The following is an 18,717-nucleotide window of genomic DNA, read 5'->3' as shown; positions in this document are numbered from 1 at the left end:
AGCTGTCCTCACCCTGCTTCTGAGTAGCACTTGAGTATCTAAAGCTACATGAGACCAAAGCAACTACTCCTCCTCCAAGAAAGACTATTTTCAGTAATAAATATTTCATGCTGTTCTGTGAAGGGTCAAAACTTATTATAGAACTGGGGTAGATGAGAAGACAGGAAAAGTTCTTACCTGAGCACAGCTAAATTTTTTAATGTTTCTCCAACTCGAGGATGCATCCGCCCCAAGCTATCTTCATAAATCTTTAATGCTCTTTCATAAAGTGGCAGGGCTTCACTGTGCTTTTTCTTATTAAAAAAAAGTAATAGTGCTCACTTAAATACACTGTTTATGAAATTACTATTAAGGTATTCTATACTGAGCTGACCTACTTTGGTCAGCTCTTTAAAAAATCTTAATATCCTCCTAAGAAATACAAGTAAACATTATTTTATGAACAATATTAACTGGAGAAACAGTACAAGAGGAAGTAAAAACTCCTGTAACTTTTAGACTTGTCCTCACACCAATCTGACCCAAATCCATAATATAAGCCCAGTCCTGCTCATGGCCTGGTGGGTACTTAGGCAGATGCCCCAGACTGTCCTGGGGGTGACAGGGGTCTCCAGAAGAAAAGCAAACTTGAACTCAGCAGTCAGCTGGTGCTCTAACTCTTAAAAATCTAATGTCAGCAGTGTTTGAGGTACTTCAAAAGGAAGCATTAACTGATAAATAGCCTTATATTTTCTTTACTGCACCATTAATCCAGATTTATCCATATTTTTTTTTACCTTCAGATCATTCATGTGTAAACAGTTGAATGTAGATGCTTACCATTTGGCTATGAAGGACTGCCAAGTTCACCAAGGCAGTAGCTACACTGGGGTGCTTTGGGCCAAAGGATTTCTGCCGAATTTCAACAGCCAATTCATACAAAGGTACAGCTTTGTCAACTCTTCCCTAAAGAGCAAAAGTGGAATCTAATAAAAATGTGAAGGCCATAGAGACTGTCTGGTCAGAGTTTTCCCCAGAAATAAAACGTATTTAATAAAGTTGCAGAAGCATTTTCTACAGCTGGTCATGTCTATTTTCTTCTCTTCCTTCCTTCCTTCCTTCCTTCCTTCCTTCCTTCCTTCCTTCCTTCCTTCCTTCCTTCCTTCCTTCCTTCCTTCCTTCCTTCCTTCCTCCCCTTTCCTTTCTTTCTTTTCTTTTTTTTTGGCTTTTTGAGACAGGGTTTCTCTGTGTAGCTTTGCGCCTTTCCTGGAACTCACTCTGTAGCCCAGGCTGGCCTCGAACTCACAGAGATCCGCCTGGCTCTGCCTCCCAAGTGCTGGGATTAAAGGCATGCGCCACCACTGCCCAGCGGTCATGTCTATTTTCAAGCAACGGAAAATCCAATAGACTATCTAAATGAAGCTGTTGGGAACACAACCATTGTCTGATAATTTGGAAAGTGCTTTATTTACTCTCCAGTGTTACCGGTGAAAGAAAAGCCCCCTGGTGTAGATCTGCAGCTGTACTTAACTCATGGAGGCATCAAAATAAAACCACTTCCCACCAACTGCCAAGTCCCCTCTGGAGCTTCCTGGTGATTTAACCCAGGAGCTGGCCTGAAAGAACAGCGCATCCCCTTCCTACTCCACGAGCTTCCTTCTGGGCCGGGACCACCAGCAAGGGAGCCACACAACTCCCCAGGACAGCCACGTTGCTGGGCTGTTCAAAGCAGACTGTGGCCTGCTTTGCCACAAAAATCCAAACTTGACTCCCACGGCAAAGAGCTGATACTTAATTGTAGATAAAATGTGAAATAAAACGACAATTTTGTAAAAAAATAAAACACTGTCTGCAGCCCTACCATTGAGTGATTTGGTGTGTTTTGGTTAATATCAAGCATAGTAAGGGGATTTGAAAATATGTAACATAAAAAAGATCTCATTCATAATTGTTGATAAAACAGCTTATATTTGAAAGGAACTCATTCACAATGTTGTTGGATTTGCAACTGCAATATATTTTCAGAAAACCAAATCAGTATCTTAATTGAATTAAATCTGAAACAATATATATATCTTCATGTTCTCATTTGTTAGAAATTAAATGATGTTGTTTAAAAAGCTCACCTGAAATAACCTCCCCTCAGATGACAACCTAACTAGCTGGCAGCAGCCATGACTTCTCTGGTAGGCTATAAAGCGCGCAGGCCTGGTGGGGTGGACTTACTGTTTTCTTATACAGGATTGCGAGATGCTTCACTGTGTAGGCCAGGGAAGGGTGGTCAGGCGCCAAGGCTCGTCTCCGGATGTCCAGGGCTCGCTCGTAGAGCTCTTCTGCTTTATCATACTGCTTCTTTTCATTGCAAAGAGCTGCCAAGTTATTTAGGGACTGGGCACAGTCTGGGTGATCTGGCCCCAGCACCCGCTCCCTCATTTCCAAGGAACGCTTCAGAAACTGCTCTGCTGTTCTAGGAACAAAACCCCAAAATGCCTTAAACAATGTGTTCTCTAGAGACCAGAGTCCTAAGCCCTGGTGATGTGGAGAATAAAACATTTTTATTCCTAGACAGACCGAAGTGACGGATTCAGCCCAAACCCACCCCCACCTTCCTCCACCCTTTGCTTCTTCCTGCGAGGCCTCAGTTCCCTACTCCATTTCTCCTAAAAGAAAACTCCGTAGATATTTTTGGAAAGAGCCTCCTACGACCTTTACAGTGCTCAGATCTGTGCCAAATGAAAGATGTTGGCATCTGTTCCTTGTTTCTTAGGAGTTACTACCAAAAAAACTGAGTGAATGGAACTTAAGTGAAGTGGATGAAAAAAAATGGGTTGCATTTTTATGGTTTCAAATTTACGAGCTGTTTCTGACATCTAAGGAAACCAAACACACTTGCTTTTCAGACAGTGGAGGTGGAGGCGTGTGAAGTCTTTCCTGTCCAAGCAAACTAGAGCGTGGAGCAGCAGCTGGCCACCGTTCCTACCAGCCCCTCCTTGGTCTGAAGTTGTCTCTGAGGTCTCATGTACGATGCCCACACACACTCACTTTTCATAAACACAAAATCCACACTAGGAAAGCTGCAAGTAACCCTTAGGTTCGGAAGCTACGTGGGAAGGAAAAGGAAACAGGAAACGGGCAGAGTTCTTTTTTCAGTCTTTCCCCCCCTAACTTTGGACTCGATAGACATGTAAAACAACGTCGTACCACAGAGACATGGTGGATACTTAATCTTGGTATGAACGCCATGGTACTCACTCCAGGTTGTTTTGAAGGTAGTAGAGGACACCGAGTTCATTGAGGGTGCGGGCATTCTCAGGCTTGTCCTTGCCTAAGGTGAGTTCTTCTAACTGCAGGGCCCGTCTGCGTAGCAGGGCAAACCCATACTGCAGGAACAAAAAAACGCAACCGCTGAGTGCCAACCTCGATTCTGGAAAGCATCGACTGGTATCCTATCAAAAGCCTTTCTCTTTAGTAGAGATGTCAGTTATTTTAAGAAGCACATTGAATATAATATTTATGAGGAGCACGTGTATTTATTTCTACATGGAATCATGCTTACAGATTCATTAAACACTATGTCTGTGAATGATTATGAGGTATTTTAGTACGGTGTATGTCAAAGCCCTTCAAAAAAGACTAGAAACAGTTTACTGATCTTTACCAACTCCATGGCTGCACATGTAAGCAGGAGGTCCTTTTCAGTTTTTTATAATCGTGCATGTGTGCACACACGTGCAGGTGAAAGCCAGGTGTCAATGACAGGTGTTGATCCTCAGTTCCTGCCCACCTTATTTTTAGAAATGGTGTCATTCACTGGCACCTGGGGATCACCAGCTAGGCTAGGAAAGTGCCAGTGATCCTCCTGGGTCTGCCTCCCCAGTGCTGGGGTTACAAGTGTGCCAGCATGCCAGTCTTGTTTTTGACCAGTGTGGGGGCCGGGGACTAAGCTCAGGCCCTCATGTTTATGCAGCAAGCACATCACTCACTGACCATCTCCTCTGTCCCATGGACGGAGACTTTTAAGCTAATCATGCTAATTTGGGTTTTTATCAGAAACTTAGAAGAAACATTTAAAACCTTTGTTTGCTGAAGGGAAACAATTCGTTCCCATCTGAATTTCACAGATATTAACTAAACTGCATTTCCTTCCCTAACTCTTTTTTTTTTTGTTTTGTTTTGTTTTGTTTTTTCAAAACAGGGTTTCTCTGTGTAGCTTTGCGCCTTTCCTGGATCTTGCTCTGTAGACCAGGCTGGCCTGGAACTCACAAAGATCCGCCTGCTTCTGCCTTCTGAGTGCTGGGATTAAAGGCCTGCACCATCACCGCCCGGCAAATAATGAGTTTTTTTTTTTTTTTTTTTTAAAGATGTATTTATTTATTATGTATACAGTGTCCTGCCTGCATGTATACCTGCAGGCCAGAAGAGGGCGCCAGATCTCATTACAGATGGTTGTGAGCCACCATGTGGTTGCTGGGAATTGAACTTTGGAAGAGCAAGCAGTGCTCTTAACCTCTGAGCCATCTCTCCAGCCCCCTTCCCTAACTCTTTACAGAAAAGAATCAAAGTAACCTGAAGTAGCACCTCCCTGAGTCTACCTTCCGCTGAGTGTTGGAACTTAAAAGCCCTCTGGGTTGGGCTGTTCAACAATACCACTCTCAAACCATGACTAAAAATAAAAGCAAAATGCCAGTCAGTGCTTTTCTAGAAGTCACTTAAAATCTGACACTCTCCAATGCAAGGTGTATGCACTCATGATATTTGTCTTCCCCTCAAGTTCAAAGGACAACAGGGAGTTTCATTACCAGGCTGCCTTTCCTCCTTGTGGCTTGCTGACGGATTACAACGGATTTTTTCCTAAAATGTTCAGCTTGTTCATATCTTTAAACAAAATGAGAGAAGGGCAGGGGAGGGGAGAGGGAAAATGGTGAGTCAGGAGAAAGAGCATATTCCATGAGTCACGATTTGGGGAGATGCAAACACTCTTGACACCGGGCAGAGTGGTTCCAACTGTTAAATACAGCAGGTGTCTAGGGCGGCTCAGGCAGTCAAAATCTCTAAGGAGGCCCACACAGTCCTCTATGAAGCTCACGTTTCATTGTTTTAAACTGACTTAATGCAGTCTGAACCTCAAGCAGTCTAACTCAATGAAAATCCAAAGTTTAGTTTGCAGTAAGCACCTTTTACCTGGACGGGCTAAGTTTGGTAAGCTATAAATGCAAAAATCCAGGCAAAGTCAGTATAAAACAATACTTATAGAAGTTAAAAAGAAAATTTTCGAGGAAGTCTCTCTAATGGTGGAGGAAGAGAAAGCATTTCTGAGAGAGGAAGAGAGGCCACTCAGTGGATGCCCAGCAGGTAGAAAAGTCTTTAAAAAGTGTGTCGCCTTACTCAAAAGGCATCAGGGATCACACTGAGGGCCATATAGAAGTTCAGCAAGTATTCTCTACTGCTGAGATGAACCCTTCCTTTGAAAGCCTTTCTATTACACTACAGCCAATGTTTCCCATTAAGAGTGTGTAGTTGTGAACATGTGGCCTCTGTCAAAACTAAGAAAACCTTCCAGAGAAGCACAGAGGTGACCACAGATAATATGCAAATAAAAACTGTGGCTGGGAGCCAACAAAACCTTCTTGCCAAACTGGACTTGGCCACGAGGCAATGGAGTAGTGATGTGCTCAGCATTGTAATGATGGCCGGTGGAAGAGCCAGAGCTCAGACCTCAAACGACATTATGTCCAAGCGCATCCTCCACCCTTCATGCATCTTTGATGAAAACCAAAGACCTAGGAATTCTAATTTCCTCTGGGTCCCCGCTGAAGACCAGGAAATACCACCAAACACCATGCATAGGATAAGAAAAAGAAAGAGCCCCAAAGCAAGACTACCACTTACATACATTAGAAACACTCACTCCCTTCCTGAAGTCACAGTGTGAATCCTCAAGGACTTACTTATTCTGTTTATGGTACAAAGTTGCCAGTGCCTCCAGTTCACGAGCAGCATGTGGATGGTCCGCACCATACGCGTTTTCCGAGATCTCCAAGGCCTGTTTATACAGCTGCTCTGCATCCCCAAACTTCTTCCACTGCACGTACACACTGGCCAGTTGGTGCAGGGACTGGGCAACTCTCGGGTGGTCTGGATCTAAGGCTGTCTCCCGAATTTCTAGGGACCTCTGTAAAGGCACCACGGCCTGGGAACAAAGGTGAGAGGCTGACCAACGTGGCAATTAAACTGCTGACTGAACACCACAGATCTCAGCCCCACAGAGAAAACAGCTCCCCTCCTGGGAAGGAGAGACATGTAAACACGTAAACATGGAGAGCCACCCTGCCTTTGAATCCATTGGAGTTACCTGACTGAGAAGACCGAGGTCCTTCAGAAAGCGGCCGAGGGTTTCATACAGGTCGGCTAGGCAGAGCATGTTCTCCTCGCCTTCACAGTTCCCATACTGCTTCAGCGACTCGAAGTACTCGGTGGCCATGGCACCTTTGTCTTTGCCAAGAAACTGCCAGTAACTCAGCAACTCGGCGAAGTGTCCTCTGTTCCAACAGACAGTGTTAACTTGGTGGAAACCACACTTTGAAATCCACTGCAAATGAAAATGCCTGAATTCCTTCCTACGGAGCTACTGAAATATACACAGAGGCCATCAGCAGAGTGACAGTGAGGCCAGTCTTGCAGGGTCACCTGTCCTACTGCTCCTAGACCCCCGCCCCTCACCACTGTCTGTACAGAAAGGGATGTCAGCATCCTGCTGTGTGAGTGCACAGCACGGAAGGTCTTTGCAATGTGGCCAGCTGTCACTAAGATCTTGTTAGTCTCTGGGCAGATTCACTGGGGTCCCTGGTAGACAAGACACTTCATGCTAAGGTTAACCCAGCTCAGCTCCAAATCATTTCAAATGGTGGCAGTTAGAATAGCAGAATCTAGCGAAACAGGTCGGCTCCCGTAGCATATCTACTTTGTGACTGCCTCTGCATGCATGCGTGTGTGCGCACATGCGTGTGTGTGTGTGTGTGTGTGTGTGTGAGGGGGCAGTAACTGTGTTCATCTGCAGGTAATACTGAAGAGGATGAGAGAGATGCTAAGCCACAGCAAATCTGACTTCACAGGAAATATCACAAATAGATGGCACGGAGCTCAACAGGTCCAATAATAAAATTTGTGAGCATCTGCTCAGAAGCAAATCAAATTATACATCTATTTCTAAATTTCTAAGTGAGGCAGAAAACAAACCAAACATCCTTCCTGAAGCTTAGTAGATCAGAAGTAGTGCTAATAAAAGGGCAGTTACACCACCAGCAGATCCAGACATATCAAAGAGGCAACCCAGAATATGCTGAAGAGCCAGAGCAATATTTACATCAACACAGCTCAGATTTCACTGGCAGCCCAGAATCGGGTTTGAAGTTATACTTGTGAAGGACCTGGGGGCCCCGAGAAGCTCACTTTAGGGCTGCTTTCTCTGCATGGCTTAAAATCTCCTTAAATGCAAGAATAAACATAAAATTGCCCTGGGATCATTGCAGCTGATTGTTGTAAAGCAAAACATACTTTCCCTAGACAAACAAGATCCCGTGACAATTGATACACTGTCGTGGAATCCCCGACCCCAATCCCACTGTATTTCAGGTGCTACTGAAAAGACTTTGACTCAAAACTTAAAAACAATTCCATTTTGTCAGAGTTGCGAAGCAGAGCAGTGCATTGTTTGCATCCGTCCCTCTGCGGAGAGGATCTAGAGGAGCTGCGGACCTTTTGTAGAGGTTTTGAGACACGAAGAGATTGAGGAGGCAGTCGTGCAGCTTCTGTTTGCTTCCCTGCTGCTGGAAAAGCCACGGGAGCTCGTCCGCACTTCTCCAGGTCACTCTGTCCTGACTGCGGGAGAGAGAGGGGACCACAGGTGAGACCTTCAGCAACAGAGGCTTCGGGAGACCCCTGGAGAGAACATGGTTAACCACTACTTCTGACTATAGTATAATCCAAAGTCAAGAAAGCTAGGCCAATACCAGAAACTGTTACTGTTCCCACTTCAAGATAAATCCCTGATATTCTGGACCAGACTCTTCCCCAGGAAGAAGATAAAACATTAAATGAAGGCAAAAAAAAAAAAAAAAAAAAAAAAAACCTTCAAAGAACATGAATATACATACACAGAGGTACATGTACGTGTGTGTGTATGTGCGCGAGTATGAGAGAGCATGCATACATGTGACACATATTTTTAATTATTTAAACAGAATAAAAATAAAGACAATAGATTGATCTTATATCAATGTCATCCAAGGTCTTATCTTTATCATAACATGATTTCTATAAAATGGTATTTTTATTTTTGATATTAGGTAGACCCTGAGCTGCCTTCCCAGCCTTTAATTTTTTTTTCTCTAATTTTGAGATAGGGAAGGTCTCACTGAATTTTTAGGCTAGTCTTGAACTCACTCAGTAGTCCAGACAGACTTTAAACTTGCAATCCTCCTGCCTCAGTTTCCCTAGTAACTGATATTAAGGTCTGTGCCACCTGACCTAGCTGAATTTTGCACTTGAACTTATAAGCTAAGAGACAGAAACAAGATACAAAGGCAGGTGTTTCAGAAGAACAGGGAGCGCATTCTGATACCTGAGCTGTGAGGTAAAATAGTTGATTAGCTTTTGCCTATACGAAGAAATGAGGGTGGGGTCTTCCATGTACTCCAGTCTCACTGTTTCCCAGGCCTGGAGAGAGAAAGAAAAGAATGCCGATCTGTTTTAAGTCATTATACATCTGACGGTGGATTTGAAAAAAGCAATTTATAATTCTTTCATTTTTATAGTCATATTGTAGAAATAGCCCTACAGTATAAAAATTAAGAATTCAAAGCATAATTTAATTAAAAAAATTAGTGTGTGTGTGTGTGTGTGTGTGTGTGTGTATGTGTGTTTTAAATCCCAGAAAATTAGATGTGGTACTGCATCCATCATACAAATGCAAAAGCAGGAAGAGCATTTGCTTAGTCTAGCCTGGGCTATACAATAAGTCTGAGGTCTCCTGACTGCATAGTGAGTTCTAGGCCAGCCTGGTCTACACAAAGAAATATGGTGTGAAAAATATAAAATAAAGTTAAAAAAATTTTTTAAAGTGGATTGAAAAGGTAACTCTAATAGTAAATTATATCCAAGTCATATGGGACTATGGTGGTCTGAATGAAAATGGCCCCCCATAGACTCGTAGGGAGTGGTATTATTGGGGGTGTGGCCTTGTTGGAGTAGGTGTGGCCTTGTTGGAGTAGGTGTGGCCTTGTTGGAGGAAGTGTGTCACTAGAAAGCAGTTGAATGTTTTAAGTAGGGTTTAATGGGCCATACTGGTAGGAGCATGGAATATAGTGGTACTGTGGGTGATTTGATCTCTGGGGGGCTGGCTCAAGAGGTCTCAGAGGAGAATAGTATTAATATGTGGTCTAGAGATCATTCTTGTGATATTTTGGTGAAGAATGTGGCTGCTTTCTGCCCTTGTCTAAAACATATACCCAAGGCTGAATTGTGGGGGGTGGGGGGGGGTGCCATAGTCAAATTGTCTCTTCACAATAATAAAAACCCTCACTAAGACAGTGACAAAGGAGCAAAGCTGTGAAATGACATTTTACAATGGCAGACAGGATGCAGCACCCTGGGGTGAAAGAATTCCTGCACTACTCAGTCATGGCACATGGACGCTAGGGATTCTATCAGCCAATGGTTTCTGAAAATTCACAGCTATGAGCCACACAGCAAGTCTGATGCTGTCAGGGACCGTCTCCAGTCTTTCCACAGCCCTGTGAGAACCTGGAAAGTCTGCCCCGCTTAGCGCTGGCCCAGGCTGGACAGCTCCTGAGCCAGGGAGAAGGGCTGTAAAAGGCAGACTTGCCTCAGGTTTGCATTCCTAGAAAGAAACTCCCTTTTTGGTTCGATTCTGCTTCATGTGTTTTTGTTGTTGTTGTTGTTTTTTCTTTTTTTTTTTTTAGACTTGCATCTTGCATCTAGCCTAGACTGGCCTCAGATTTACAAAGCTCCAGCCTCACTCTCCCAGGATTATAGGCTTGTGACACCATTACTAGCTCCTCTTAAAAAATGTTGTGGATTTTGAGACACGATCTCATACAGCCCAGGCTAGATTATATAACAGAGGCTAGTCTTGAACTCCTGATCCTCCTGTGTCTACCTCACTAGGATAATGGCAGGCATGTGCCACTGAATCTGGATCCTTTTAATAAAATTGTATGTGTACAATACACTATTGTTAACTACAGAGACAATATTTTACAGCAGATCTTTAGAACTAAAGCACCTTGGGTATCACCTTTGAAGTAATAGCTGCCTCCTGACGGCACTAGACATGCTTAGTGTTGGACAAGTTCACATGCAATCTAAAGTCACTGCAGAAAACAAAATGCAATGCTAAATTTTAGCTTTCGATGTTAACATCTGAAACATTTAACATAACATAGTATGATATAGCACAGAATGCTACAGTGATACTTACAAGTTAAAAAAAAAAAACCTTTGTATTAAAAAGATGTTTGAAATAATAGTTACCTGCAGATGTTGAAACCTAAGCAAGCCACAGCTGTAAGTCAGCACACACATTTTGTGTAAACTGTGAACAATGGAGGTCAAGGAGGCCCAGGACGTCTCTGGATACAGCTCCATCAGCTCCGACTCACTCACACCATTGTGACTGACGTTGATGAGGCAGAGAACCTAGACAGAGCACAGAGCACACAGGGACCACAGGGTGCCTCAGAAATCACAGCCAAGAGTTTCGGAAACTCATTAACGCTTATTAACTTTTCATCCAAACTTTTCATCTCAAAGAAACAAAGTAGAGAAGCAACTGAGGAAGACATCCTGATGCCAAGTTCTGACCTCCACATATGTATAAACTGGCAAGTGCATTCACACACGCCCCTTAGTCAAGAAAATCACCGAAAATAATAGAAAAAGACAACTTGCTCAACAAACTGTCAAAGTTTGTCTTAAAGTTCTAGGACAATATATCGTATGGGGAAAAAAAGCGAAACTGAATAGAAAAGCCTAGAAACAGACCCACAATTACACGTGAGCTTCATATCTGTCAGGTAGTATTCCAAGTCAGAAGAGAACAGATATTACTTAATAAAAATAGCAATCAGATAGCCACATAACAAAAGGCTAAGTGAAAAGTAGATATTTTTCTTTCACATTAGCTAAAATAAACCCACATGAATTAAAGACGTACACACAGAGACTATAAAATGTTTTTGAAGGAAACTACATGTACACACACCACACAGGGGACATTTAAAGAGTTTTAAAACACAGCAGGCCAGAACTGTTGGTAAATTTGATTCTACCAAAATGAAATTTTAAATAAATCCTACCATAGGTGACAAGACACAAGGGAAAAAGACATGTAATTTGTATTTAATATGAAAATCTAAGAACTTCAGAACAATAAGAAACAGAAAACCAGGAGTGAGCTCAGTGGTTAAAAACACTTGCTGATCTTCCAGAGGACCCACGCTCAGTTCCCAGCACCCACACCAGGAGGCTCACAACCACATGTAACTCCAGCTTTAAGGCATCCAGAGCCCTCTTCTGGCCTCCTGGGGAACTGCACTCACATGTACACCCCAACAGGCACACAGCTTTACACAGAATTAAAAAAAAATTAAAATGAATCCTAAAAGAAAAACAAGTACAGATCAGTAAGAAACAGACAACCCAGTTTTAAAAAGGAGTAAAAGTCAAGCATGGCTGTGCAAACCTATAATCCCAGCACTTGAAAGGTTGGCCCAGGAGGATGGCTGCAAGTTTGAGACCAGCCTGGGCTCCAGGGCAGCCAGAGCTATAGAGCAACCCTGTCTTATAAAACACAAGAAACAGGACAAGAAACAAGAAACCAGGGCAACAGAAATCTCAGTGATCACAGGAGGAATGCAGCGCAGCAAGCCCTGGCTCCAGCCAGCTTCCTCTTATGCTTACGGTACAGTTAAACAAAAACAGACGGACGGACTTCCACCCAGAGGACACACGAGGCCCCCAGCTGCCCCCTGGTGGGTACACCGCCCTTCACCTGTGTCATCAGCTCTTTATCCACATCACGTGGCACGGACTCCCGGATGGAGCGGAGCGCGAGTCTGTATAATGAAACCGTATCTTGACACTGCAGGCACTCAGGAAGGGTTTCATCTAAGTTGCCTGCTCTCCGGGCACTGTGGGAATTGAGAACAGACCGAAGTTCACACAGACTGCCAATATCTGTGAAGAATCCGGGGCACATAAAAACATTGTCGCACTACAACCCATCATGGGAATTCAATAAAAATGCAGAGAAACGATAGTTTTCTGGGCTGCTGGAGTCATTTGGTTTATTTTATTATACCGTTTAATCCATTTCAATGAACATGGGTTGAGAGGTAAGTTATGTCAAGTAATTAGTCTTCACTGTGGAACATAAAAATGAGTAAGGGTTGGCTCTTGGCCTCCAGCACGCCACCTAGCAGCACAACATGGGATGACAATAAGCACTGATAGCCATGCACGCTGAAATTGTATGGAGCCACGATCTTGAGAACACCAGAGTAAACTAAAGAAATTCAGCAAAAAAGCCAGGGCTTGTAACCCTCGGTACGGGGAGTGGGGGAGGGGGCAGGAACATCCCAAGTTTAAGATTTGCTTAGGGTATAGAATAAGTTTAAGGTCAGCCTCACAACTTAGTGAGACACCGTCTCAGAAGCAGGACATTTACCTAGCATGCATAAGGCTTAAATACTGCAAAATAAATAAACTGAGTAAATATAGGTGATACACACACACACACACTCACACACACACACACACACAAGGAAACCAGAGCCCAACAATCCAGAGCTCATGAAAAGTGGATTCCTGATTGACATGGAAAGTAAGTATTTATGGGTAGACTTTAGAACAGAGACAGTGAAAGACCCCTCCTGATTACTCCATCTTCAACAGTGAGTCACGTGAGGGTCCCATTAGAATGGGGAGAAATCCGAGGCAATGAGACCACTTTGAGCAACCCTCCCTTTGCAGAGAAAGTGGACCGCAGCAAGACGAACAAGATGAACCAAGCAGAACACCAAAGCAGGCGGCCGGCAGCTCACCTCGCCATCATTTTGCTGAAAAGGGTGACGTAGAGGGCGTTGCAGGTCGCGGCCGAGCGGCAATGCTGTTCCAGCTTCTTCTCCTACACCAGTTTCCAAACAAAAGAAACGAAAGTAAGAAAAGTAGCCCGGGGTCATCCCTCCTGAGAAAGCCACAGATGTCCTATTGGAAGGAGACTGTTGCTATCACTGAATGTCACAGGTGTAAAGGAGGGAGCCTGGCTACCCCCGGACTTGCAGCCGCAGAAGGAAGATGCAGCCAATATGAAGACACTTTTCATTTTGTAGAAAACCTACTTAACACTGCACTCTTCCTAAATGCCAAAATATCTGTATTGCTTCTTCTGTCATTAAACACAGAATGGGGGTGGGGTGGGGAGGTGGCTCAGTGGATAAAGAGCTTGCCGCATGAGCATGAGGACCTGAGGTCAGATCCCCAGGGACCCACATTTAAAAAGCTGGGTGTGGTGGTGTGTGCCGGTAACCCCAGCAATGGGAGGTGGGATAGGGGTAGGGTGAGATGGAAGAGACAGGCGGGGGCCTGGAGCTTGCTGGCTATCTAGTTTAGTCAAATGCTGAGCACCAGGTCAAAAAAATAAAATGGGGAGCAACAGGGGATGGCACCTGACTCCAATCTCTAGCCTCCACATGCATACACATGGATACACATGCACAGCACACACACTTCGTTTTAAAGGGAAGAATTATTACCAAAATAATTACTGAACTCCAGATTTCCTCACGAGAACAGAGCTCCTATATTGAATTTTAAGTCTTCTGGCAGAGACTAGAGAAAGCACCGGAAGTGGGGAAGCTCACCTGCTCTCTGCTCAACGTCATGTCTACAGAGCAGCACTCTGCCATTATTATGGATTTTGCATCTTTGGGGCTTAAAGGATCCAGATGCAGTGTAGGCCACAACCTTTTGGTTAAAGAAGAAAAAATAAAACACATTTCTAACAATACAACAAAGACCATAATCTACCATGACACCCATTAGAACCCATTAGAGGAGTCATTTTTATGCCGTCTTTATAAAATAAACCTATGGAATTGTTATGTAATTCATTCTCAGGTTTATCATTACATCTACTGATAACCAAAGCAGAGTGCCATAAGCTACATACATGTTAGCTAAGTGAGGAATCACCTCTACTTCTACATTCAGGACTTGCATTAAACTAGATGCAGGCACTTAGTGCTCAGGAGACGTTCATGATGGTCTCTGTACCCAGCATCTTCAGGGCAACTGACTGGGGATAGGAAAAATCTTAGGCTTATGTACAAAGCACAAACATGCACACATGTATGCTTATAGATGCACATTGACATACAGCGGGTGCACACAGCATTCACATTTCTTAAGGAGGCATGACTGGGGCGGGGAGGCTTTCTTGTAGGAAAGAACTTTTACAAGGTTCCCCCCCAGTAAAAAATAAATAGGTTAATTCTGCCACAGAAGTCAACCCTTATATCACTTTTCTGAGGGCTGTCAATCAAAGTGAGCCTGCATTCTAGAATAACAGGTCCCTAGACTGTAATTCTCAGGTCGCCCCTCCTCTGCATTTTTTCTCACCCACAAATTCACCTGCCTACTAGATGTCATTACTTGGATTAACAATTTAGGATTCAAACTAAACTCTCCCAAAAAGCAAAGCTAATAGCTCTCCCCGCCCCCAAACATGCCCATTCTGTGTCTCCTTTTTCAGCCCATGAAGTCACAATTAGCTTTCATTTCTTGGTCCAGACGACCTTCAGTCATTTCCATCTCCTTCGTTTCCCTTCCCCTCCCAGCCCTAACCCCGCCCCCAGCCCTAACCCCCGCCCCCACTCTAACCCCGCCCCAATCCTACAGATGGCACCTCTCCTTAGCTTTACTGCCATTTACAGGAAAATCACAGATGCACATCAAGAGCCTTCCCTGGTATGCCTGGGAAACAGCTCTCATTCTGAGGTACGGGCCATACCTCCATGCAGTGGGGCAGGTCTCCACATTCACAGAAACAATAACTCTGACGTTCACCGGCAGTGGGTCTATCAGCCACTTCATGTGCTTCTCCACTTGCTAAAGAACATGCAGCAGAAGTCAACGTGTAATAACAGCATTCCAGAACAATCCCCGTAGTTCTCCAATAGGATAAAATCCTCATTACACTTTCCTGATTATTATTAAGGATACAACTCTGATTTGGGAACGGTTGACCCCAGGTTGGCAAAACACTGTTATCACCAAATTTGAATGCTGAACATTTAAGGAAATGTTCATGCTTTAAAAATATTTCAAAATAATACTTTATGCTAAGCATGCAGATTTACTTGTTGCTACTGGCTGTGAGCATACAGTATATATATAATTTTTAATTCAGACACTTCTTCCCCAGAAATTAAGTAGAAATAAATGGAAGAGCATCATTCCCTCCCCCCAGCATGGAACTGGGATGCCTGCTGTAGTCTTTGTTGGTACTCTGTCTACTAGGAGATAGACTAATAGAAGGCACAGTGAGAGCAGAACCTGAACTTGATCTATGGAATCGATGACGATGATGATGCTGCCCTGATGCCGAGCGGAGAGCTTCTCTAGCCAGTGTGGGAATTCTTCCAGCAGCTTAGCAGGATCCAGGGTCAGTGCAGAGACAGCCCAAAAGTGCTGCATCAGCTGCAGAGTGAGAGGGTGATACCCCATGCAAAGTAAATCAGTCATACTCCATGATGGCACAGAGACCTTCCCATCCTCACTGTGTATATCAACACTGACTCCCCATAGTGGTGGGATCAAGTACTAGTGTGTGCATGCTTGTGTGTGTGTGTGTGTGTGTGTGTGTGTGTGTGTGTATGTGTGTGTGAGTGTGTGTGTGCATGCTTGTGTGCATGTGTGAGTGTACGTGTGTGTATGCTTGTGTGTGTGTGTGTGTGTGTGTGTGTGTGTGTGTGTGTGTGAATGTAATTGTGTGTGCCTGCATATGAGGGCCCAGAGGGTGGTGACGTTGGGTGTTTTCCTCAATTGCTTCTTTCCCTTATCTTTTCAGATACGGTCTCCCACTGAACCTGGAGCTCACTGACTGGCTAGGCTGGTGGCCAGAAAGTCCCGCGGATCCTCCCGTCTCTGTCTGCCCCAGTGCTGCGGTTACAGACATGCCCGCTGCCATGCCTGAGTGTCTGCGCGGATGCTGGGGGTACAAACTCAGGTTTTAGGCTTGCACAGTAAGCACTTTGCCAGCTGGCCCGCCTTCTCAGCCTCCAAGTCATACCTGCTTTTCAAAGATTTGTTTTATGTGTATATATGTGTACTATGTGCATGCAGTGCCTGCAAAGGCCAGAGGAGAGTGTCAAATCCCCTGGAACTGGAGTTACAGATAGTTATGAGCTTCGAGGTGGGTCCTGGGAACCAAATCTGGGTGGGTCCTCTGTAAGAGCAAAAAGTGCTCTTAACCTCTGAACCATCTCCCCCAACCCAAGTATATTTTCTTTTCTTTTCTTTTCTTTTTTTTTTTGGTTTTTCGAGACAGGGCAAGTATATTTTATTTATTTATTTTTTTTCCCTTTTTTTTGGTTTTTCGAGACAGGGTTTCTCTGTGTAGCTTTGCGCCTTTCCTGGAACTCACTTGGTAGCCCAGGCTGGCCTCGAACTCACAGAGATCTGCCTGCCTCTGCCTCCCGAGTGCTGGGAATAAAGGTGTGCGCCACCACCGCCCGGCCCCAAGTATATTTTCTAAACCTACACAAAACCCAAATAACCTGTCATAGATTGAGTACTCCTCATGCAAGATGTGTGGTACCACAAGTGTTTCAGATTTGGGGTATCTGGGGAATATTTGCATATGGTAATGAGTGGTCTTGGGAACAGAAGTCTAAATATGAAATTCACTTATGTTTCATACACACCCTTTATAAGTAGCCTGAAGGCAATTCTAAACTTTCCAAAGTGAGCCAGTGTTTTAAGGGTGACACGTCACAGATCATACATGGAATTTTCCACAGAAATTGTCATGTTGATATTCAGAAAGTTTCAGATTTTAGCTGAGGCCATAGCTTAGTGGCAGAATGCTGGCCTTGTCTGTACAAGGTCCAGTGTTCAATCTCCACACTATCAAAAAGTTTCAGATTTTAGTAGTTTGGATTTCACATTAGTGATGTTCTACCTACAATCCTGAAAGTCTGCTTACTATGATTATCTGAGTCCCAAGACCTTCAGAATCTGCATAACATCCAGATGGCTCCAGAACATGTGTATCATACCTTCAGAGTCAGCCGCTTGATAATCAAGGAGGACTCTGAGCTGGTTGACATGGGCCGCCCCACAAAATGAGACAGGATCAGCGTGTTAGGGAAATGCTTCTGCTGTAGCCGAATCCTGAGGAAAAAACATGGGACTTTTATAAACTGTCTACAACAACAAATACACAAAGAGCTAGACATCAAACATTGCCCCAGTATCCTTAATTACATGGTTAGTCACATTAGTCATATCAAAACAAAAAAGATTATTGATTTCACTCTATTTTAGAACCTTTCAAACTAATAGCCTCATTTTAATTATAAGATGATGTTAATCAACATAAAATGTTAATAAAATAGGCATTCACTTTTAACTAAAAGTATGCTGTTAGAGGAGGTGGATACAGGAAGGTCAGGAGTCCAAGGTCATCCTTAGTTACACAGTGAGGTTGAAACCAGACCAATTTGTGCTTCATGAGACCCTAGCTCTAAAAAACAAAACAAACAAGACAGTGAAAAAAAAAATGGTTTAATTGTATTGTGTCATACCACTTTGATAAAAGGAGGGACTTTCCAGAACCTGGTCCTCCAGAAACCAGGAGGGGTGGGATTGGGGCTGGTGCCACCACCAGATCATCCAGGCGCTGGTAATACTAGAAACACAGAAAAAGGATTTATATTGTAAGATTACACACGCCTCTGAGAACACAAAATTGAACCAGGACACCCGACTTCCGTACATCCTCTGGAAACACTAGAGAAAAGTGTGTGAGGAAACAATCTTGCTGCCGGACAACAGCACACGCATGGGCGCCGATCTGTACACAGACGCTTGAAGCCGGAAATGGCCATGTAGCATCGCTGTAACTGAGAGTGTAAGGGACAGCATGGATTGTGGTGGGCTTTTACGAGGCTCAGATGTTTGGTGAAATGCTGGAGAGAGGACATCAAGTCACACTGGAGCCCCTCGACCACAGGAAGTACCCCAGAAGGCTGTGCAGGCCCAGACAGCAACCCTAGATTTCCTCATCAGAAGAATGAACACGGAGTTCTGGAGCCTGCCTCAGTTTCTAGGGCTTACTAAGAATGGGTCCAGACAAAAGCAGGCTTCGGGCTTCTTATGTCTGCCCCCCTACCCAGTCTGCCAGGCTGCCCTAGAGAGCTAGGCTCAGACAGGCTGTCTGAGATCTTCAGGAAATTGAGTTCCATGCAAATCCAAGAACCTGTCTTTCCAGAGCTTTCCAAGCCATGCAAAACCAGCTCAGACCTGGAAGGCTATGCTCAGAAAAGCAAAATGCCACAAAACTTCAGAGTGTCCAGAGCCAGCTTACTGTTGCTGTGTCTATCAACATCTGATCGCTGATGATGTCTTAAAATTCATAATAGCTTATGGTGGGCTTTG

At 44.0% G+C, this 18,717-nt stretch overlaps 1 protein-coding gene across 1 annotated transcript in view; it reads right to left on the bottom strand.

Moving 5' to 3' along the window:
• Positions 1 to 18,717, bottom strand: part of Nphp3 (nephrocystin 3) — a 38,748-nt gene that overhangs the window by 4,134 nt on the left and 15,897 nt on the right. Inside the window, 17 exon segments of the mRNA XM_028869907.2 lie at positions 178 to 293; positions 820 to 945; positions 2,206 to 2,446; positions 3,232 to 3,359; positions 4,779 to 4,854; positions 5,928 to 6,169; positions 6,332 to 6,518; positions 7,735 to 7,857; positions 8,600 to 8,694; positions 10,531 to 10,695; positions 12,050 to 12,188; positions 13,101 to 13,183; positions 13,920 to 14,022; positions 15,068 to 15,165; positions 15,613 to 15,756; positions 17,337 to 17,451; positions 17,865 to 17,968. Coding sequence (XP_028725740.2) covers positions 178 to 293; positions 820 to 945; positions 2,206 to 2,446; positions 3,232 to 3,359; positions 4,779 to 4,854; positions 5,928 to 6,169; positions 6,332 to 6,518; positions 7,735 to 7,857; positions 8,600 to 8,694; positions 10,531 to 10,695; positions 12,050 to 12,188; positions 13,101 to 13,183; positions 13,920 to 14,022; positions 15,068 to 15,165; positions 15,613 to 15,756; positions 17,337 to 17,451; positions 17,865 to 17,968 — 2,285 coding nt within the window.

The sequence above is a fragment of the Peromyscus leucopus genome, chromosome 7 (genome assembly GCF_004664715.2).
Source record: "Peromyscus leucopus breed LL Stock chromosome 7, UCI_PerLeu_2.1, whole genome shotgun sequence".
Classification (NCBI taxonomy): domain Eukaryota; kingdom Metazoa; phylum Chordata; class Mammalia; order Rodentia; family Cricetidae; genus Peromyscus; species Peromyscus leucopus.
This window is presented reverse-complemented; position numbering and strand designations above follow the sequence as displayed.